The sequence below is a fragment of the Humulus lupulus genome, chromosome 4, assembly GCF_963169125.1.
Source record: "Humulus lupulus chromosome 4, drHumLupu1.1, whole genome shotgun sequence".
Lineage (NCBI taxonomy): Eukaryota > Viridiplantae > Streptophyta > Magnoliopsida > Rosales > Cannabaceae > Humulus > Humulus lupulus.
The window spans coordinates 242,732,038-242,754,475 of NC_084796.1; the positions used below are offsets into that span (position 1 = coordinate 242,732,038).

At 35.4% G+C, this 22,438-nt stretch overlaps 2 protein-coding genes across 3 annotated transcripts; one reads left to right on the top strand and one right to left on the bottom strand.

The window, feature by feature from the left end:
• Nucleotides 1–4,289: 4,289 nt before the first annotated feature.
• On the bottom strand, nt 4,290–6,267 carry LOC133829481 (uncharacterized). Of its 2 annotated transcripts, XR_009891802.1 has the most exons (3): nt 6,167–6,267; nt 4,743–5,597; nt 4,290–4,659 (listed from the first exon to the last, which is right to left on the bottom strand). XR_009891802.1 is itself a non-coding variant. In XM_062259203.1 (2 exons), the coding sequence occupies exon 2, from the start codon at nt 5,595–5,597 to the stop codon at nt 4,806–4,808; it is 792 nt and encodes a 263-aa protein (XP_062115187.1). In that variant the 5' UTR covers nt 6,167–6,267; the 3' UTR covers nt 4,693–4,805. The 2 variants fall into 2 exon arrangements, 1 of the variants encoding a protein (XP_062115187.1); XM_062259203.1 differs by lacking the exon at nt 4,290–4,659 and having other exon boundaries at nt 4,693–5,597.
• Nucleotides 6,268–16,361: 10,094 nt separating this feature from the next.
• Nucleotides 16,362–22,394, top strand: LOC133831464 (NADPH-dependent thioredoxin reductase 3). Its single transcript, XM_062261766.1, has 10 exons — nt 16,362–16,635; nt 17,318–17,525; nt 17,654–17,759; nt 19,633–19,898; nt 20,586–20,865; nt 21,050–21,157; nt 21,270–21,356; nt 21,469–21,573; nt 21,817–21,947; nt 22,124–22,394. The coding sequence occupies exons 1-10, from the start codon at nt 16,428–16,430 to the stop codon at nt 22,182–22,184; spliced, it is 1,560 nt and encodes a 519-aa protein (XP_062117750.1). The 5' UTR covers nt 16,362–16,427; the 3' UTR covers nt 22,185–22,394.
• The last annotated feature ends 44 nt before the right edge of the window (nt 22,395–22,438 follow it).

The following is a 22,438-nucleotide window of genomic DNA, read 5'->3' on the forward strand; positions in this document are numbered from 1 at the left end:
AGAATATAACTATACAGGGAACATTTCAATATGTTCAACAGAAGATCACAGAAAATGGAGTGCTCCCATGTTTACAAAAGAAGATATCATAGCTTGTAGTCGTTCTGAATCACCCTCATCCGGTATAGCGTTGGGGAAATTACATCTTGGGAAGACATTTGAGAACAAGATGGAATTGAAAACCAAAGCGGCTCTCTTTGCAATGAAGAATAATTTTGAGTTTATGGTTAAGAAGTCTGGTACTGATGTGTTGTATATCACCTGCAAGGATCCTGATTGTGGTTGGAGAATAAGAGGGAAAAAAGTAGCGCGATCAGAGATGTTTGAGATCACTGTTTATAATAGTGTACATACTTGCTCACTAGAATTGCGACAAAAAGACCACCGTCAAGCAGCACCTTCTGTCATTGGGCACCTTATCAAGAACAAATATGCTACTGATGGCACTAGCTATCCACCAAACAGCATAAAGGAGGATATGAAGAATAATTTTGGGATCGATATGAGTTATATTAAGGCTTGGAGATGCAGAGAGAAGGCACTCGGTTATGTTAGGGGGACACCTGAAGAATCGTACTCCAAGTTACCTTCTTACCTGTACATGCTGCAGCAAAAGAATCCAGGTACAATTACTGATTTTGTCACAGATGACGGTCGCTTTCTTTACTGTTTCTTCTCACTCGGAGTTTGTAGAAGGGGATTTACATCATGTCGTCCTGTTATATGTGTGGACGGCACTTTCTTAAAGTCAAGGTACGGTGGCCACATGTTGTGTGCCGTCGCATTGGATGCGAATAACCACATTTATCCAATTGCATTCGCGATTGTTGACAGTGAGAATCATGCTTCTTGGAAATATTTCATGATGAAATTGAAGGAAGCCATTGGAGTTGTTGATAATCTGTCTTTTGTATCAGACAGGCATGCTAGCATTATTCATGCTCTTGAGTTGGTCTTCCTTGATGCCTACCACAGCGCATGCTACCATCACATAAGTATGAATGTAATCGCTAAGTTCAAGACCGATCACTGTCACAAGGAGATGTGGAATGCGGCATATGCATTTCGGAAGTCAAAATTTCACAGGTTCTTCAACAATATAAAGCAAATGGATCCTGCTATAGCTCAATATCTCAAGGGTATTGGCTTCGATAAGTGGACTCGTGTATACTTTCATGGGAATCGATACAATGTAATGACAAGCAACTACACTGAAAGTTTCAACAACAAAACCAGAGACGCAAGAACCTTCCCAGTCACTACTTTTGTGGAATTCATTCATTTCACAATTCAGTCATGGTTTGCCGCGCATCGTGAGGAGGTAGAGAAGTGCACATCCAAATTAGCAACAACATATGAGAAAGATGTCTCAGGCATTGCGGATGATGCAAGGTACTTGAAAGTCCATCCTCTTGGACAATTTGAATTTCATGTGGTAGACCCAGAAGGTGATGGTGACGTGAATTTGATGACCAAATCATGCTCTTGTGGTCAGTTTCAAATAATGGGTTACCCTTGTGTTCATGGTGTGGCTGCGGCCATGTTGCGTAATGTCAACATTTACTCACTGTGTTCACCATATTACAATACTGAGATGTGGAGGGAGTCTTACAAAGAAACAATTTACCCAACTGGCAATGAGGATGATTGGGAAGTTCCCGAGAACATAGAGAAAATGCAAGTTGGGGTTCCCATTGAAAAACAACCAGTTGGTCGACCGAAGAAGAATAAGGTGGGAAGAAGACAAACCGCACTCCATCGAATGGAGAAATTATTCCCAGTTAGCGCAAGTGTAGCATGTGTGGTGGTCTTGGCCACAACAGGGCTACATGCAAAGCTAGGCTTTAAACTTTTTTTTCCCATTTGAACTTGTTGTATTAATAAACTCTTTTTATTTGATTTTTCTGAAAAGTTATGTTTATGGCAAAGCTAGGCTTTAAACTCTTTTTTCCCATTTGAACTTGTTGTATTAATAAACTCTTTTTATTTGATTTTTCTGAAAAGTTATGTTTATGGCAAAGCTAGGCTTTAAAATTTTTTTTCCCATTTGAACTTGTTGTATTAATAAACTCTTTTTATTTGATTTTTCTGAAAAGTTATGTTTATGACAAAGCTAGGCTTTAAACTCTTTTTTCCCATTTGAACTTGTTGTATTAATAAACTCTTTTTATGAAGGTAACAAATTTTGATAATTCAATAACAGTTCGATATAGCTTGATATTAGCTCGATAACAGCCCATGAAAGTTTTAAAAAAATGTGAACAACAAACTGTACATGTAAAGACCCTGTATATATATACAATCATCAAGGTAACAAATTTTGATACCACAAGTCTGTGGTCCACTTGTTCCTGAACACCTCCATATTTTCATCGCAGATAGCTTCCAATGGAAGACCGACCATTAGATGCTCAATATACTTGATAGCATACACACCACAATCCCCACTGTAAAAATAAATAAATATTAAGTGCACATTACTATAAATTTAGTTAGAAACAAAATTAGTATAAAGATGATGTTTGTTACCTTCTCTTTGATTGAGGGAGCTCGTGTTTCTGTTTGCGACGCAATGTGAACTGATGCGGCCTATTTCCTGCTGATGGAATCTTCAACATCAAGCTATCAGTAAACAGTTTACTCTGCATTAACAGAGAAGGTAGCATAAAGCACCATGGACTCATAATATCCTCAAGCTTTGCGTCACTAATCACCGAGTTGTCTGAATCGTAAACAGTCAGAGTCCAACTAGAAATGGAAGCCTCAATGGCAAACCAATATTGTTGTCCATAGTTCTGGCACCAATATACATCCTCAACTCCTCCCCAAGATGCCAGAAACTGCTGCTCGATGCCGGTCAACATGGACATAATGTCAGCATCCCAATAATACTTTGTTTTGTCGGCTGTTTTCTTGAACTGATCATATCGGGCAGGTATCACTTGTGAGAAATAACTGTTCATCACAACTGCATTCTGTCGATATATATTGGGAAAATACTTGCGACGCATACGAAGCATGTGTTATGCCGCATCAATATGCTGCAAAAGAGAGTACGATAAAAAAATTAGCAAAAACCATCATAAATTGTTGCTGTCGAGCTCCATCGAGCTCACATCGAACTCACATCGAGCTCATATCGAGCTCACATCGAGCCAATCTGAAACAGTAAAAAACAACCTACTTTAACATACCTATTGAACTACCATCGAACTACTATCGAGCTCACATCGAGCCAGCATGAAACAGTAAAGACAACCTATTTTAACATCCCTATCGAACTCCCTATTGAGCTCCATCGAGCTCACATCGAGCAATCATGAAATAGTAAAGACAACCTATTTTAACATCCCTATCGAACTCCCTATCGAGCTCCATCGAGCCACTTTGTTAAGGGAATTTTCACTATCGAACTCATATCGAACTCACATCGAGCTTTTAACATCCCTATCGAACTACTATCGAACTCATATCGAGCTCACATCGAGCCACTCTAAAACAGTTAAAAAAACAACCTATTTTAACATCCCTATCGAGCTCCATCGAGCTCACATCGAGCCACTCTGAAACAGTAAAGAACAACCCCTATTTTAACATCCATGTCGAACTACTATCGAACTCCTATCGAGCTCACATCGAGTCAGTAAAAATAAAACATGTAAAATTGAAAACAGTCCATAATTAGGTATAAATGGCTTACCCCATCATTGAGCCACGACTGGGGTGTCTTCAACGTCAGAAACCATGCTGGACCGTGACTCCCAGTCTTTACATCCCGAGGGGTCTTGTTGGGCATGTCTCCAAGAAGCCACTTGCACATTGTCCTATACTGTTTGGGATCTGGCTTCTTGAGAGGGTCCAGCACATGTGTAGCCTCGTCTGCTGGTGCAACTGCAGCTGTGCGAGGTCTTTTCCTCGTGGGATCCGTATAGTCCTCAAACCAATCTGGCTTGCGTCTTTGGCGTCTAGCCCTCTGAAACTGAACCCCAGCAACATCCTCAGGGTTGACAATAACGACTCCCGGAGTCTCAGTATCTGGTGTCACAATGATGGTAGGGGGCGTCGTTGGATCATCAACATAGTCTAGCGGAATATCCAATGACTCTGACTCTGAATCTTCATTGGACCCCCTCGGTTTCTCCTTAACAAATGTCAGGATCTGACTGAGTACGTCCAAGATCACTGACTAGTTCTTCAAGAGGGTCTCCTGTCGACTCTGTCCAACCGCTCAATTAAGTCGGCCAGCTCAGGGGCTGAGGCTGAGGCTGAGGCTGAGGCTGAGGCTGAGGCTGAGGCTGGTGTTGGGGTTGGTGTTGGGGCTGACGCTGAGGCTGGGGCTGATGTTGGGGCACAGGTTGAGGCTGGGGCTGAGGCTAGGGCTGATGTTGGGGCACAGGTTGAGGCTGGGGCTGAGGCTGGGGCAATAGGAGGGGTGGGACCTGCAACCTCCTCCCCCGAGGCAGCATCAACAAATATCTTGGCTGCCTCGGCAGCCTGAGAAACTTTCTCTGCCATTTTCTCAAAAGTCGCATCCTCCTCCTCATCAGTCTCCGAGGGATCCTAGCCAAGCCCAGGATAAAGGGGAAGATCTCCCTCAGTCAAAGACAAGTAATAGTCTTTTTCTGCTGGCCGAGGCTTCAACATCGGAAGAACAATTAACTGTAAACAACATAAAACATTTGGTTAACTCAAATAATGATAAAAGATAAGCATATAGATAAAAAAAAAACAACATAACTTACATTCTTCTTCAATAATATCGGTGCGATGACGGACTTGGTGAAATCCTTGTTCCTCCGATGCGACTAGCTAAGCATCCTTGGGAACATGTTTCCCGAGCTCACAACAAGCTCCACCGCAAGCTGTTGGATAGCCTCATATGCCCAGTACTGTAAGGCGGGGGCATAACCATACATACTGTATTTGGACTCTTGCTGCACCTTGGCATCCTTCTTGGCATCATAGTTGGCCTTTTGCTTCACCATGTCCTTCTTACAAGAATGCAATAGCCTCCTATAAGAGTACCTTCCCCATGGATAGCTGAAGAAGTACTCTACATTCTCAACAATTTTTAGAATATCTCGCCAAATGTGCAGCTTGCCCTCAATGGCATTCAGAACCCCCTCAACAAACAGACATAGACCAAGCTTGTACACATCTTCCACATCCGTACAAGTCTTGAAAGCATGGTCCACCTGTGACAGCTTTACTTTCTCAGCATCGTTGAAATACTCATTTATCAACCGATCGCTGAGATTACGCCCTTCCAACTCTTCTGGTGACGGGAAGGCACTGAAATCCAACCCCGTCACCAGGGCAAACTCTCCCATGCAGAATCTACAAGACTTCGACCCCAAGAAAAAATGCACCTCATCTTCGTTGTTGCTGGCGATTTTCCTCAGCAACAGTTGATGCACCAAGACTCCGGAGAAATTAAACTCCGAAGCCAAAAAGAATTGCTTGAAAGGGGATTCCTTAGCCCTTTCAAGCAGCCCGAGCTCCAAAAACCTGGTCTTAATGTGATTTAAAGTACTACTACCCCGATATGTCACTCGACCAGGAAAGTGATCACTGAACGGAACAAGCAACTTAGGCATCTGTAACAACACATGAATTTTTTTTTGTAAGAAAACAGAATAAAAAATTTTTCATAAAAACACTGAAATAAGTTTTCATCGAGCTCTATCGATCTATAATCGAGCTGCAACATACCCTATCGAGCAACTATCGAAAAACTATCGAGTTCTATCGAGCAATATCAACAACCTAAATTTATCGAGCCTATCGAGCCAGTGTCGAGCCTATTGAGCTAAGAAAAATCTGTCTATCTACATAAATAACCATCGAGCTACAGTCTAGTCTCATATCGAACCATTATCGAACCTATCGAGCCCTTGTAATGTAATACAACATATCCTATCGAGCTCTTATCGAGCTTCTATCGAGCTCATGTCGAGCTCATATCGAGTTCATATCGAGCCATAATCGATCCATCATCGAACTGTTCAAACTACCCTATCGAGCCTACTATCGAACCATAATCGAACCTATCGAGCCACTGGTTCAAACCCAGAAAAAATTTCCCACAAAATCGGACAACCCATTCCACAAATCACAGATTCAACAATGATATAAAGCAAATATGGACTTGGGTTCAAGATTTTACCTTAGTTTTTTAAACTTTGAAGGAAATATGCTTCGTGGGTCTCGGGTTTGACAGAAAAATGGGAGTTTGCAGTGGGCTCGAGATCGCCGGAGAAATGGGAGAAGGTGGGGGCTCGACGAAGAAGGTGGGAGCTCGACGGAGATGCGGGCTCGACGGAGATGGCGGCTCGACGGTGGTGGGGGTTCGATGGTTTTTGGGGGATTTTTGTGAGACTGAGAGAGAGAGAAACCGAGACTGAGAGAGAGAAGGTTGAGATTGAATGGGAAGGGTATTTTGGGTAGGAGGGAAAAGCTTAGCATGCATTTGAAAAAGTTAATAATGCTAAGATTTTTTTGTAATTATACCTATTAGTATGTATAAAAAGTGAAATTTCCCTTTAACAATAGTAATGGTTAGATTCCAAAGTTTGCAAGATTCTCCCCATCAATCTGCAAGTTCTGGCAAGTAGTGGAGATCCGCCCCATTGATTGAAAACAAGTAGTAGCAAAGAAGAATAGAGAGAGAGAAAGGGAGGTGAAAGGACGATTAGGGAAAAAGAAAAGAAAAGAAAAGAAAATAACATAAAATATAATTTTGAAATTTGTTCATTTTTTTCTACAAAAGAGAATTGTTTAGCTTTTAGTTTAAGCATATATTTGGTTTTAGTTTTTTTTTTTTAAAAAAAAATTATAAGAACATTTTTAAAATTAAATATTTATATTTTTTATTAAGTAATATATTTTTTAATTATGTATTTTTATTTTAAAATCAAATATTATACTTTTGAAAATACATAAAACAAAATATCTGATGGTATTTTGGTCATATTTAAAAATATTTTGACCAAAATCTAGCCTAAGAAACTATTATGATCCATTTTGCGAAAACATGGGAAGTGAAATATCATTTAACAAAATACAGAAGCCAATCGCGTATTTAAAAAAGATACAAGGGTTAAACTGATTTTTACTTTAATATAAATGTGTGTAAAATGTTATTGAAAAATGTATAAAAACAACTGAAACTATAATTTAAATAAAACATTACATTATAACTTAGTAGTTAGTCTCTTAGTTATTAAAAAGGAGGTTATGGTTGAAGTTACCGTTCTTTATTTTTTAGTAATAATTAACTAAGCCTGTATGAGCCCTAATTTGAAAAGCTATCAGCACGACATGACCCATATTTATACAAAAGTCCAGTTTGGCACATATTTTTTTAAATGTGTGTTGTGCTGAGCTAGGTAAATCTACACGCCTTGGTTCAAGATTTCTTGATCAACATTCAAATAATCTATTAAAAATACCAAGTTCTAACCCAATAAAAAACATGTTAACCTCATAATAATTATTGAGAGTCAATCCTAAATAATAGGAAACCATATCATTATGCCACCACTCTTCATATATATCAATCACTACTAATAATGAAAATACTTTATACCATTTTAGCCCATGTGTACTTATTTGGACTTTCTATTTTGAAAATTTTATTTTTGGACCTTGTGTTGTGTTTTGTTAATATTTCAAATAGCCTATCTAAATTAATTTTGGTCAAAATATTGTTCAATATGACCAAAATACTTATATTTTCATGAATGAGTAAATTTAATAATTTAAAATAAAATGTTATTAAATTAGAAATTAATAAAATATAGATATAAAATTTAAAAATTTAGAAAAAATATATTTTAATTAATTAAAAACAAGTAACATAATTTTATTTTAAAAAAACTAAAATAAATTTGTTAATCAAATCAAAATTTAATCAACTAAATATGTACTTTTTTGTAAAAAAAAAACCTAAAGCTAAAACCTAACCATAAGTCTATCTGATAACTCTAGAAATTAGAGTTATTTTACCACATTTTTTAAGCTAAAAATGATTTAGTTCTTAAGTTTTTAATTAAATTATTAAGTTTTAATTACTTTTTGAATTTATTAGGCTTATTTTAATTTTATAGATTTTTGTGTGTTTTTATTGTTATATTATTGTAAAAGGTTATGGTTTAATTATTTAAAATTAATATTATTAAGTTAGGAGTAAAAAGATGAAATTTTAAGCTTAAATGTTTAAGTAAATTAAATTTTAACTAATATTTTCATTGAACTTTTGTTGTATATTTCATTATTGAAAATATTTAGTTTTAATTTAATTTATGTTTGTTTTATAGGGAATTTTTTGTATGCTATTTGCTCTTGAAAAGCAAGAAGAATGGTGAAAAAAATGACATTTTTGTAAAGGAAAAGTAAGGAAGTGGCATTTTTCTTCAGGCCCATTCCAAGACTTCCTTGTCCGCCTGCTACAATACCACGAAGACCCCAGCCAGCTGAAGACTTCCAGCCCCTCCAGCTGTCCACGCAGAAACCACCTCAAGCCCTCTGCTTCAGCATGTCTCCACCGAAGCCACTCTCCTCTTCAGCATATAGCACCTGCCGAAACCCTCTCCAGCTCCCAACACAATCAATGTCCATATACACATCAACAAACCAATTCATCCCTCAAGGCCCAAACGGCCCAAGTCATTCCACCAGCCACGCCTGGCTCTTCAACACAAAGCAGCCCCAAGCCTCTTCAAGCCCAACACCATCAGTCATGCTCCCATGCCAAGACAGCTGCCAATAGCCACCAAAAGGCCAAAAACTACATTTTTATTCCCAATATTTTTCACTCAAATATCAATTCACTCTTCCCTATTTTTCTTACCTAAATAAACATTCCTAATTCATTTTTTTACCCTAGCTTTTCACTAATATTTTACCCAACCAAACATTTCATATTTTCAATACTCTTACACTTACTCTATTTATCCTACCACTTCCCAACACAATTAAATTAATCAATTTATTTATTTTAATTTGATTAATTTAATTTCCATATTTTGCCTATAAATAGAGTCTTGTAAGACAATTTGGGGAGCTCTTCTTCTTTATCTTTTCAACATCTTCTACACATATTTTTCTCTCTTATTTTCATTATTTTCTCTCTACCATTTTCATCTTTTGAAGAGCATGTCAAGTATGTTATTTTGTAATTTTTATTTCAATCTAGTTATGAGCTTCTAATCTTTTTCAAAGGTTATTAAGATAATGATGAAGCAAAATGTAACTAGATAGTATTTTTTGTTGTATGTTGATTTCCCATTTGTACAACATTGTTTATGGATTTTTCTATCAAAGATATGCATTTTTCATCTAGTGTTGATTGTTAAAGCATATTACACTTAGTTCTTCATTATGCAAAAAATATGATATTCTTTGATTAAATATTTTTCATTAAATTGTTCACATCTAATTCTTAGAGCATAAGTATCATATTTTGCCTAAGCATAATTTCTTTGATTTTTTGTAGTTTCATTAGGTTGTAACACAACTAATGCTTAGAAATTATATCTTATATAAGTGAAGAAAAATCCTACATTTTTGAAAGAGTAACTTGTGCTTGAATAGAAAATATATTTTGAAAAAATATATAGTGTGATTTATTTCAACTATATCAAAACTTGGGAATCAATATACTTATAAATACTATTGAACTTGCATTTTGTGGATTCTAATATCTTAATAATCTTATTTTACATATTTTATTTGAAAACCATTTTTCTATTTAATCTTAAATCTTTTTATTACTTGTCTTTTATTTTTCTAAAACAAAATCTCATCAAATATTTGGAACTAGGTTAGAATATTCTTGCTTTGTTTGAAATAGTTTCTTTTGATATTAGTCAACTCCCATGGGTTCGACCTCGTACTTACATGAACATTATATTCCGAAACGATTCGTGCACTTGCGAGTTTAATTATTAAAACACCCTCTTTTGGGATCAACACTATCCTCCTCCTCCAATTCTTCTTCTTCTTTTGTTTAATGCTTGAGCTTGGCATGAGGTGAGCTTAGCTTAGAGTTGGACCTAGGTTGGAAGGGTGCGACATTGGAGGCAAGGACAAAGTACAAATGGAGGTTTTGAGTTTTCTGGGTTGTAGGTGACCAGGACAAGTGCGACTGTAGGTGCGAGACTTGGATTATATATGTGTGGTCCTTTCTCACTTAGATATTGTTGATTTCTAGTGTTTTTATATGTTTCTAGCTCTGTTTTACAATTCTTTGAATTTTAGGCCACAAAACAATTTTATGAGAGTTTATTAATGAATTTTGTGTATTTTGTGGCTAGATTTTGACATGAGATGATAAGACTCAAGAAAATGAAGTTTAGAAAGAGTTTAAAGTGTTTTAAAAGTCCTTAAACTCGAGGTCAAGGTTGGAGTTGAAGAAATTGAAGAAAAATTAAGAAGCAGACATATAGCCTGATGGTCGCGGCATCCACATTCCAGGATGCCACCTCACGAACAATGGGTAACGGCCGCAGCGAAGGGAATTGGTGGCTGTTTAACGCCCAAAATGTGACAACTACTAAGTGGTAGTTGTAGTATAATCGGGCGGTCGATCCACAAGGAGGTAACCTAAAATCAAAAGATTAGTAGAAAATAATACAAAAAGTTAGTAACAAGAAATAAATAAAATTGTAAATGGAAAGAGGTTTGAGATTTTGGTATTGTCTTTTTGATAAAGTGATAAAATGAGATAAGTGAAATAAATGTAAGATGTAATCAAGAGTTTGAGAAAAGGAAAGGTTTCAAGAATCATCCATATGCTTGTGTTAGTTACTTGATTTACAAAGATACACAAGTAAATAGTTCACATCCCAACATTTACTTGGAAAATTTAACATTAAAGTCCATATTTTTTTTCTAACAAAAATCCATTTGAGTTATAAAGTTCTTTACAGTAAAAGCACAATGTTAATCTTATAAAAAATCTAAAAATGACAAAATACCCAAGGGCAATAATGCAATAGAAGATTAGACATAAAATTATGTATCAATATTACTTTTACTAATTCTATATACTAGTCCTATATACTAGTAGCATAAGTAAATAAAGATAGCAAAATAAAGATGGAGATGAAAGAACATAAATAACTCAAATATATTACATTAAGAACATAGTAAATCAAAGTAGAAAAATAACATCACTAGCATATGGAATCATCTCTAACCTTCCTAGGAAGATTAGGCCATTATGCTCATGATTCTCACAAAATTCTAAGAAGAAAATATGAGAAGAAAGTGAGTGGAAATTTTGCTATAATTTCTCTACTCTAAAAATTACATACATAATGTGAAGAAAGTGTCCATATTTATAGATGGAGAAAAAGACTAAAAAGAAATTAAACAAAAAAATGGGGTTTACAAAATAAATCTGAAATATTAATAATAAAATATGATTTTGAAAAATCAAATCTTATTATTAATATTACCCTAGCTATTTTTGTGTATAGTCAAAATGCTCATTTTCTAAAATACCACAAAAACATGATCTTTAGAGCTCAAAATAGCAATTTACAAAGCCCAATACCCACAAAACATGGCTGGTGACACAAGAGGGTTTTGACCCATTTTTGGCCAATGAAAACATGCCACGTGGGCGGCTGGGTTGAAGAGAAGGCTGATGGGCTGCTGCGATTTTGGGCGTGAAGATGCTGAAGGAGTGTTGGGCCTTGAGGATTTGGGCCTGCTGGGGAGAAATGCTGAAGGAGGAGGGGAAAGCTGATGGTCACGAGGAGCACATCAGGATCACGCAACTCGGCTGGAAACGTTGGGTAGATGAGGGAGGACACGTGGCGGGCAGGGAGATGCATGTGGCTGGCTTTGGTTCACATTGGAGGAAAGGGCCGGACTGCTTTGGGCTGCTAGAACCGTGGGCCTGCGTTGGGCCTGGAATGAAAAAGAGAAGTTAACTACAATAATATCATTTTTCAGCTCTCATTTTTCAAGTTTAATTCTTTTCTATATTTTTTTCTTTTAATTAAGCTCCAATGCATTATAATTCATATAAAATGTTTTTAAATTAAATTAAAACTAATATTTTCCATTTAAAGAATATATCATAATAAATTCAAGAAAATATTATTCAAAACTTAATTTAATTTGAACTTAAACTTGATAAAATGACATCTTTTGAGCACTAATCAGTGGCTGCAGCCTACGTTTGAATTTTTGAAAAATTTCGTTTTATGGTCGCGGCAAGGAACATCAGTGGGCGTGACCTGCGACTGATTTTTCAGCTTAAATTTTAATTTTTAAATGTATTTTCAAAGTGACTATAAAAGAGTTTAGAGTTAACTTTTAACACAACTTTTTATTACGAATTTTAGAGATTAGAGTGACAGAGGAGAATGAGAGACACCATTACTTTCAACATTCAATCTAATTTTTCTTCCTCTCTAAAACTTCTTTATTTTCAATTCATGTTTATGTTTGTGATCATGTTTATGATTATGGAGTAGTTCTCTTTTAGGTTAAGGGTTATTTCAAAACCCTGGACATGAAATCTTGAATGCAATGATAAATCTTATTTCTTATATTCCCTTGTATTAAATTGTTTCTATTATTCTAATTGAATGCTATGAATCTTGTGATATCTTGTTTAAACAACAACTAATTAAAGTATTGCATTATTCTACTATTATCTTATGATTGCTATTCACCTAATAATCTAGGGTTCTAAGTAGAGTGATAAATTAAAATTAAGTATTGTGATGAGTGTGTTAATTGTGATGACGAATAGAACCTAGGTTAAATGAATTGCACGCTTAATAATTTTTTTGTCTAGATTAACTTGTTTACATTGAATGTAGTGCTTTTCTTGAGTTAAATAGATCACATGCTTAATGAGTTTATTGTTTGGTAAAAATGATTAATTAATGAGTGCTTAGCTTTAATTAATTATAATAGGGAAACTGAGATAATTGATTGCTTAAGTGTTATCAGCGAGGTTAATAGCTTAATTGGGAATAGAGAATAATGTTTGTCACTGTTGATTGATTGATTGTTGAAGGTGGAGAATAATTCTTAACTGTTCTTTAAAATCGTTATTACCAATTGTTCTTTGATTATTATTTTAGTTTATGCTATTAAATTTAAAAAACATAATCCTTTTTTTAATTATTTGTTTCAGTTTTGAATAATAAATTGATCAATAGTCCTCGTGGGTTCGACCTGTATTTACCATTATACTAAGTAATTGGTTATATAGAAAATAAAATCTTTAGTAAGTTTGATACGATATACGACACACATCAGTGCACAAGGTTGATCTCTACTGGGGCTCGCGATAGAGAGATGGTGGGTCTTCACCTAAGATTATGGTGTCGACGCATGGTCTTTGCCTAGGCTTGCGATGCTAAGTTTCATGAATGGTTGGGATAGATGTGAGGTCTAGTCCCTTGGCACTGGTGTGGTTAATGTTAAATATGGCTTGTTGGTTTCTTTTGAGTATATGGGTTCTCGGTTAGGTTAATTTCATGAATTGCTAGCCGGGTTTGAGGGATTTCAATGAAAATAGCGAAAAAAAATGTTTGAATTTATGGCATGTGTTACTTAAGGTAAATGAGAATAGTTTTTGTGGTAATGATTCTCTTTCACATGTTTACTAAAATAAAGTATGAGATAACTTAGTGGGATAAGGGGAAAAAATGAGAGTGCTTCTCTCCCAATGACCTAAGGAATGCCACTAAGGATAATGACTTCTATTTTTGTTATTTTATTTTTTTTATAAATAAAAAATTAAAAAAGACACTTTTGTCTTTTGAAAATTTATATCACAAAATAACTACTTTATATTTCAAAAATGATAATTTAGTCAATTTAAGCATTCCGATTACATTTTTTATGATGTAAACAAAATAAAATGATTTTGATTTCTTTTCCAAACAATTTTAGTAAACAACATAATACAAATAATGATTATGATTCTTTTATATTTTATTCACATTCATTTCTTCATTGATTTATACTAAATAAGATTACACTTTAGTAAATATGCCATTAGGTTTTAAGATTTTAAAAGCATTTGTGGCACGTGTGTACACAAGTCATTGGTCATCGTAGGTTCGATGCTTCAGGCATTTTTATTTTGAACGAGAGATTGGGTTTGTGAGATTTCAAAATCAAAAGTTTGAATGAGGGATTAGCTTGCTGGTTTCGAATTTCAACTTTTGAATTTTTTTTATTATTATGATTTATAACTAGTTTTGGTTAATGTTTTAAGTTTAGAGTTTAGGTTTAGGTTTAATTTTGATTTATTAAAAATAATTTTGAAATTTTAATTAATTTAAATATATTATTTTAAATGATTTTTGTTAGAGTTTTTTTTTTTGGTAATGAACTAATTTATAAAAGTATGTACATGTTAGTTGAATTAAAAAATATTTTGATCAAGATAAATTTTAGAGGAAAATTTTGAATTTTCCGGGAAAATATGATTCAAAAATACATTTTTTAAAAGAAAGATTTAAACAAATAATGGTGCAAACATAGGTCAAAATGGTATAAATCCTAACGAAAATTATCATGAAAAAAGTTGAAATTTTGTATTTTAATATTACCAAGTGATTTAAAATAAACAACTTAATTAAATGCGGAATACTGAGTAAGTTGTTTAGATAGATTTTAGTTTTGTAAACACTACTTATGCAACTGTTTAAACAGAAATAGAAAAACAGGTAAAAATTCAACACACAAGAATTTTTACGTGGTTCATAAATCTTTTAAGATAACCTACATCCACGGGGCCACGCCTAGAGAATAAACCAATTAATAATGAAATAATGTGTACAAAAGTATTGACTTAAACAATGTAAGACTCCCTCTTAAACTGTTGCCGCAATCTTGTTGTACTATTCTTTACAAATCTGGTTTTGATGAAACGCTGATTCTCTTGAAATCCCTTCAAAGAATAGCGAGATAGATATCCACAAGTACACTCATCACTCTCACAAAGATTAATGTGAGCAAATTTAATCTCTACAAATAAAAACACTCTTCAAAATAACATAATGTTTACAAATTTCTAAATGGAAGAGATGAAATTTTCCAAGGGCCTTGGCTGTGACAGTCAGAATCCCGTGATCTGTAAGGGGAAAGACTGGGTAAAGCTGTGCAATCCCACACCGCTTGGGGATGGTCAAGTGTGATGATTCTAAGACTGTATATGTATGGGACTACACAGTTGAAGATGACTTAAATGGATTGATGGGTACTACTTATATCAACAAGATGCGTCTTCTTTTCGGTAGCCCATCACTTGAGAACTCCAAAGTTAAGCGTGCTTGACCTGGAGTAGTCTCAAGAAGGGTGACCTCCTGGAAAGTTTTCCCAGGAAGCGTGCGAGTGAGGACAAAGTATGCTGGAAAGACTCGTGTTGGTTTGTAGGGTTAGTCGTTATTCCAGGAAGCAGCCATAGTGACGTGGGGCGTTACAAATGGTATCAGAGCCTTGACCTGGGAGGTTTTCTCAGGAAGCGTGCGAGTGAGGAAAAAGTACGATGGAAAGACTCGTGTTGGTTTGTAGGGCCAGTCGTTATTCCAAGAAGCAGCCATAGTGACGTGGGGCGTTACAAATGGTATCAGAGCCTTGACCTGGGAAGTTTTCTCATAAAGCGTGCGAGTGAGGAAAAAGTACGCTGGAAAGACTCGTGTTGGTTTGTAGGGCCAGTCGTTATTTCAGGAAGCAACCATATTGACGTGGGGCGTTACATTGGCAAGGTATTTATAGGAAAAGAAATCGTCCAATGCCAACTTTCTCTGAGATCTTTGTAATCAATTTGCAAATTCCTTTGATTTAGGAAATCAACCAGCTAGATAAATTCTGTGTCGACAGAAAAGAAAACTGATGAGTCAGCAATGCCATCAGATTTATCTAGCAAAACGAACATGATCATTTCTTTTGACCATGTTCATTTTCGAAACCTTCTTTATTCTAGAATGAACATAATACCTGAAAATATTATCACATGATAAAATACAATATTTTACCAATAAAAATTGAGTGTGATAAATAAGGTAAAAGTTATATTCACAAAGATTTTCACTTAAAAACTAGGTGAAGTATGGGATAATTAAAGATATGGTGCTTATTTTTTACAATTTTAAAATATTTTATATAAAATTAAAGTTAACCAACCATGCTTTTACAAAAGTGACTCTATTAGGTAACCATATCAGATAAATATATAAAAAAAAAATGAAAATTTTACAGCATGGAGAGGCGTGCAACGTACGCGCCAGGCGATGCGTGTAGGCATAAGAGACGATCATGTGTCCAAAGGAAGTCCTCACTCACTCGCTCACCCCCAGAAAACAGAATACAAATGCGTTTTCTTTGGTAGTAGTAAGAAAGAAATAAACAGTGATACCATTTGTATGGTCTGAAACCAACTGGTTATGGCTCTTAGGATAGGACCCGGAATCGGTGCCGTGCCGACTCACCGAGTCACCATGACCACCGCTACTACTCTTCCCCCTCCCCACAGTCTCATCTTCTTCAAGACCTTCCCCACCATTTCTCCACGCTGCTTCCGTCTCGACTCGCTCAGAACTCGTCTTCCGCTCAGAGTCAGAGCTTCCTCCGACTCGCCGCCTTCTTCTCCAGGTTACTCTTCCAACTCTCTCTGCTCTCAATGTTCTTTGCTGTTTCAAATTACGTAGAAATTTTGGCGTGCAAGTTTATCGAAGAGTGTTTGGTGAATTTTGGGGTGTGGAGATTGCGAGTTGGATGGAATGTAATAACATGGCCGATTAAATCGGTTAAAGTCTTAAACTATCTAATGTTTTGGGTTCGGATTTGATTTGTGGAGCTGTAATTATTGTATAACTTATTTTCAAGTGTAATCTATAGAGTTGGATTGCGTTGTGCGGATTAGGTGGGAGTGTTGAACAAGGGAGTCAATACCCAATGTTGTTGTCAATTGACTGAATTGGGTCAGTGTGAGTGAGTGAAGAATGTTAGACTCAGCTGTAGAATTTGTGGTAGTGATTATGCTTAATGGGAATGCTCTAGTGGAACAGTGCAATTCTGGGCTTCTATGGCAGAGTGGTCTGAAGGTGATGGTTAGATTATTTAGCAATAAGTATCAATAGTTGAAAGATAGCGATTTAATTTGATTGTTAATGATACTTTTTCTGCTGGTTATTAGATTTAAACCAGATATGGACCTAAATTATTGAATAATTTGATGAGAGATTGGTCAGTTTTTCCATTTAGACTTTGGTAGCGATTTATTTGATTGTTAATTAGAAATATAATTCTATTTGGTGATTACTTGTTAATGCAGCAAGAGAAATCGAAAATTTGGTAATAATTGGCTCAGGTCCTGCTGGATACACTGCTGCGATATATGCAGCACGTGCTAATTTGAAGCCTGTAGTTTTTGAGGGGTATCAAGTAGGTGGTGTTCCTGGGGGACAATTAATGACTACCACTGAAGTGGAGAACTTTCCCGGGTTTCCTGATGGGATAACTGGTCCAGATTTAATGGACAGGTATGATATAGAAGTGTACTACAGAGTCAAATTACAGTCTTTTGTTTTTGATTTTATGAATATGAAAGTATGAAACAGAAACTTGAATTAGAAAACTATTTAAAATCTCGGCATTGTGAAAAATCTAGGATGCGACGGCAAGCTGAGCGCTGGGGAGCAGAATTGTTCCAAGAAGATGTTGAATTGGTTGATGTGAAAAATAGTCCTTTTACTATCCAAAGTAGTGAGCGTAAGGTATGTTGGCCCTTTAATATCTCATTCAGTAGCTGCATTATGTGCAGAATGAATCTAAAATTCTGAAGTTTTTAAACATTTATTTCCAAAAGAGTTTTTAATACAACATGGTAATTTGGTCCAAATATAACTACAAGTTACAACTGTTTAAAAATCCAGGTAGAATCTTATTAATAATAATTCATGTGGAATTTAGTTATTCTTCATTTTATCATTCTATTTTTGTGGAAAGAGATGATACTTCAAATTTTAAATTTACCAATACCAATTAATTCTTTAATTACCTTACAAACAAATAATTGTTATAAAGTATATTCTATGTCAAGATTAGTTATGCCAAAGTAGAAAGAAAAAGTAAAGAAGATTAATCCTGCACGCATTTATAAAAGATGGTCATTCTTTCTCCCATGTCTAGTTTGTACTTTGTCATTGACACTCCATAGTTTATATTATAGACAGAAAACAGTTCATAGATAAGAATAAAGGGTGTCTTCTTAATTACAACAAGAAACTCTACTCACTAAAGAAATCAGAAGACAAAAATCCCTGTGTGTGTACACCTTTACACCAGAAAGCTATAACGCTACCCAAGACTTTACTCTTTCCCATATCAACTCTTTATCCCTCTCTTGATCCTTAAAGGCTACATCCCTCTCTTTTATTATTTATCTGTTATTTTTTTTAATAAAAAATAAAGAAAAGAAAAGAAAAGAAAAAGAGGCTATATCCCTCTCTTGATCTTCAAAGGTTCTGCTCTTTTTTGCCCACAACCACCAAGAAGATGTTCCACAACTTCTAATTTTTCTCACGTCTAAGAACCTCATCAACTCAATAAAAAAAATCAGGGCGTGACTGAGATCAAACCCAAGATGCTACACTTCTCATGCAATCTGGACCATAATGAAGCTGCCAAGGAACAGTGTAAGGATAGATGATCCAAAGTGTCAGCATCATTTTCACACATAACATACCACCCTGGATAACGCAACAGAAAAGGTTTTATTCTTTAAAGTTTATCTTGAACAGTCAATCTTCCTAATGCATTGGCCAGCTAAACACTGACTTTTAAAGGCACATAGGCCTTCCAAATGAAAAATTATGCATGAAATCACTGATTTTCTTTAAACGTTGTAAACTCCTTGAAAATAGATTTGGAATAAAAAATGTCTGATTTATCTAAAACAACACCCTTCAATGCTGATATTTTTGCATAAACTAAATGGATCTAGAAACGTAATTAACTCTGAAATCTGCTCCCAAGTCTAGTTTGAGTGGGGGAATCTCAAACTCTTAGTGAGGCCATGCTCAAACCATGGGCAATTGACAGCCTGTACAGGTTGGGAATAACTCTTCAAGAGTGGATTCAATCAACCATTGATCCTCCAAGAATGAATCTAACAACTCTCTATTACCCACCGTTAGTGTAATAACTCCTCATAACATTAACACCTAATGATAGCTTTCCAAGGCTTCTAAAGTGCCTCTACCTTTATCCTATGCATCGCATTCATTTGGTTGCAATCCATATTTACTTTTAATAACTTTGTACCACTAGGAATTATGCTTTGATAAAAATATCTAATGCCACTTAATTATCAAAGTTTTGTTCCTTTTGAATATGATCCTGAGCCTAAGCCTTTAAACTCTTTTGGTCTACTATGTACTTTCCACGCCATGAAATGATCACCTCCGAAGTCATCACAACCTTCCCAAAAGAAATTTCACTATCTTTCCAAATGATCACATATAACTATGCTCTTTAACTGTGTACAGTTATAGGCGATCAATCAATCTTTGTCCCTAGGTTTGTTTGAAAACAAAATGAAATTTTTGTTGCTTTTACTTTAAGATTTCTTTTCTTTTTGCATTTCAGGTTAAGTGCCACAGTATAATTTACGCCACAGGAGCAACTGCAAGAAGACTAGGCTTACCTCGTGAAGATGAATTTTGGAGTAGGGGAATCAGTGCATGTGCAATTTGTGATGGAGCATCACCATTGTTCAAAGGCCAAGTACTTGCTGTGGTTGGAGGTGGTGATACAGCTACAGAGGAAGCCTTATACTTAACCAAGTATGCCCGTCATGTTCATTTACTTGTACGCAGGGATCAGCTAAGGGCTTCTAAAGCAATGCAAGACAGGTGAGCTATTGATGAGTTGTTTAATATTGATGCCTGGTGGCTTTTATAGCATATCTGTAGTACTTGTAAGATTGGTAAACTTATATGATTAACTTAGATGTATGCCAAATTTTGATGTCCCGGCAATTCCACTTATAAAGGAAAAGTATATTTGAAGCTTTTCATTCATTTAGCAGGGAATACCTTAAACTCCTAAACAAGCCACTTGGAATAAAGACAATTGAACTTTGGAGTATATTTATAATTTATGCATATGATGCATTAGTTAAGCAATATATTGGGTTTTTTTCTGTTTAACTTACCATTCTTGTGATGGCTATTCAATTTATTTTTATCTCATTTATTGGATATGGAAATTTTCAACATTTTCCAAACTAGTATAAGGTTCACAACTCCTGATTGAAATGTATAGAAAATGTGTGAACCATCTACCAATGTTTTAAAGTTGGCTTCTCCAGATCTTGCAGGTTCTATACTTAGGGACCCTTATTCTATTTTGATTGTGTTCTAGGGTATTTGCCATTTTTAAAGCTGTGACTGAAGTTTGTTTTGTGGTGGTTCTTTTCTGTTTAACATTATTGATCGGCTTTCATAATGGTGTTAATTATGTACTAATGAAAGTTTTGCATTTGAGTTTTCAACTACCTGAATGTTTTTTTAACAGGTTAATTATCACGAATGTTTCAGAGTGTTCAACAATCCAAATATCACTGTGCACTTCAATACAGAGACTGTGGATGTTGTTAGCAACATGAAGGATCAGATGTCTGGCATTTTAGTTCGTAAAAGTGATACTGGGGAAGAATCAGTGCTTGAGGCAAAGGGATTATTTTATGGTATAGGTCATTCACCGAATAGTCAACTCTTGGAAGGCCAAGTTGAGCTGGACAGATCTGGCTATATTGTAGTTGAGGAGGGCTCTGCTAAAACTTCTGTTGATGGTGTATTTGCAGCTGGTGATGTACAGGTAATCCTGTCTAGAAGTAATTTTACAACACTTGCTGGCCAAAAGAAAATCTCTGCTAGACATGTTCAACAGAAAGATTGTTATTTGCTGCATCAAGAGCCATTTTCTGATCTGACCTAATGCTTTGGTGGATACCCAATATGTCATTGATTCTCTAGTAATAATTTTCTTAATACCTAAATAGGACCATGAATGGAGGCAAGCTGTAACTGCTGCTGGGTCTGGATGCATAGCTGCTTTATCAGTTGAGAGATATCTCGTTAGCCAAGGACTCCTAATTGAATTTCATCAGGTAGTTAATCTATTATACAGGTTTCCAGGTCGCACCATAGTAATTTTTTAATTTCATAAACTATTTCAATAGAGTTCTTTACTTAATGTTCTCACGAATTTTACTTTTACAGCCACACACTGAGGAGGTCAAGAAGGAGCTCACAACAAGGGATGTCAAAGAGGGCTTTGACATTACTATGACAAAGCATAGGGGGCAGGTATGTATTCTTTGACAGAGATGCTACGTGGATATAAACATTCAGTTTTATTCAATATTTGTTATAATCTTTCTTTCAAAGCTCATTTGTCTTCTTTTCTATTTCGTTTCAGTATGCTCTACGTAAATTGTACCATGAAAGTCCTAGACTCATATTGGTACTATACACATCGCCAACTTGTGGTCCATGTAGGACTTTGAAGCCAATTCTCAGTAAGGTAGGTCATTTTAAATCATTTTATATTGTATTTGATACTCTAAACATTAGAAAATCACACACTCAAGCATCCAACCTCTTGAACTAGACTATTTTCGTACGTGTTCTGGGAAAGGGTCACCCTGATGCAGGATTACCTTCAAATTGTTTAGTAACTGGCTTTATTATATCCATTGCTGCTGTTGTGATGCTGTTGAGAAATGATACAGAGCACTGAACTTTTTGTTAAATCTCATGACCACAGGTAATAGATGATTATGATCAGAATGTACATTTTGTTGAAATTGATATTGAGGAAGATCCAGAAATAGCAGAAGCAGCTGGGATTATGGGTACACCTTGTGTTCAGTTCTTCAAAAACAAAGAGATGCTCAGGTTGGATATATTTTTACCATCTTATGCTTCATTTGTCGAACATATTATCCCTGAAAACAATTCTTCTGGGAACACTTTTTGGGACTTTGCATAAAGGGCCTGGAATATTGTTTACATTGGTCATCCATCGATTTATATTAGCTTCAATATAAAATAGTTTATTCTCGTTATGGCAGGACTGTTTCGGGAGTCAAAATGAAGAGCGAGTACAGAGAATTTATCGAAGCAAATAAATAAGAAGAGACTGAAGAGTATCTCAAGATGCCAATTGGCTGGAAGTTTGCTTTCTGTGATTCAATTTTGTTCTCTTTAAAAGTTTAAACTGGCTTGTCCAATAATCCTTCAATTTTCACAATGAATCTAGTTGTCATTCATTGATCAATTACACTGTAAATTCTACTCCCAGAGTTTGCCAAATGCATTGATCCGGATTTTCTATTTCCAAAACACACTCCATTTTTCTTGAAAACTTGGCATGTGGTTTTATACTT

What these genes read in the sequence shown, in the direction of transcription:
- LOC133829481 (XM_062259203.1), bottom strand. Translation starts at nt 5,597, where the DNA reads ATGCCTAAGTTGCTTGTTCCGTTCAGTGATCACTTTCCTGGTCGAGTG.
- LOC133831464 (XM_062261766.1), top strand. Translation starts at nt 16,428, where the DNA reads ATGGCTCTTAGGATAGGACCCGGAATCGGTGCCGTGCCGACTCACCGA. An exon ending in TCCTAATTGAATTTCATCAG is followed by an intron (nt 21,158 to 21,269) that starts GTAGTTAATCTA and finishes TTACTTTTACAG; the next exon opens with CCACACACTGAGGAGGTCAA. An exon ending in AAAAACAAAGAGATGCTCAG is followed by an intron (nt 21,948 to 22,123) that starts GTTGGATATATT and finishes TCGTTATGGCAG; the next exon opens with GACTGTTTCGGGAGTCAAAA.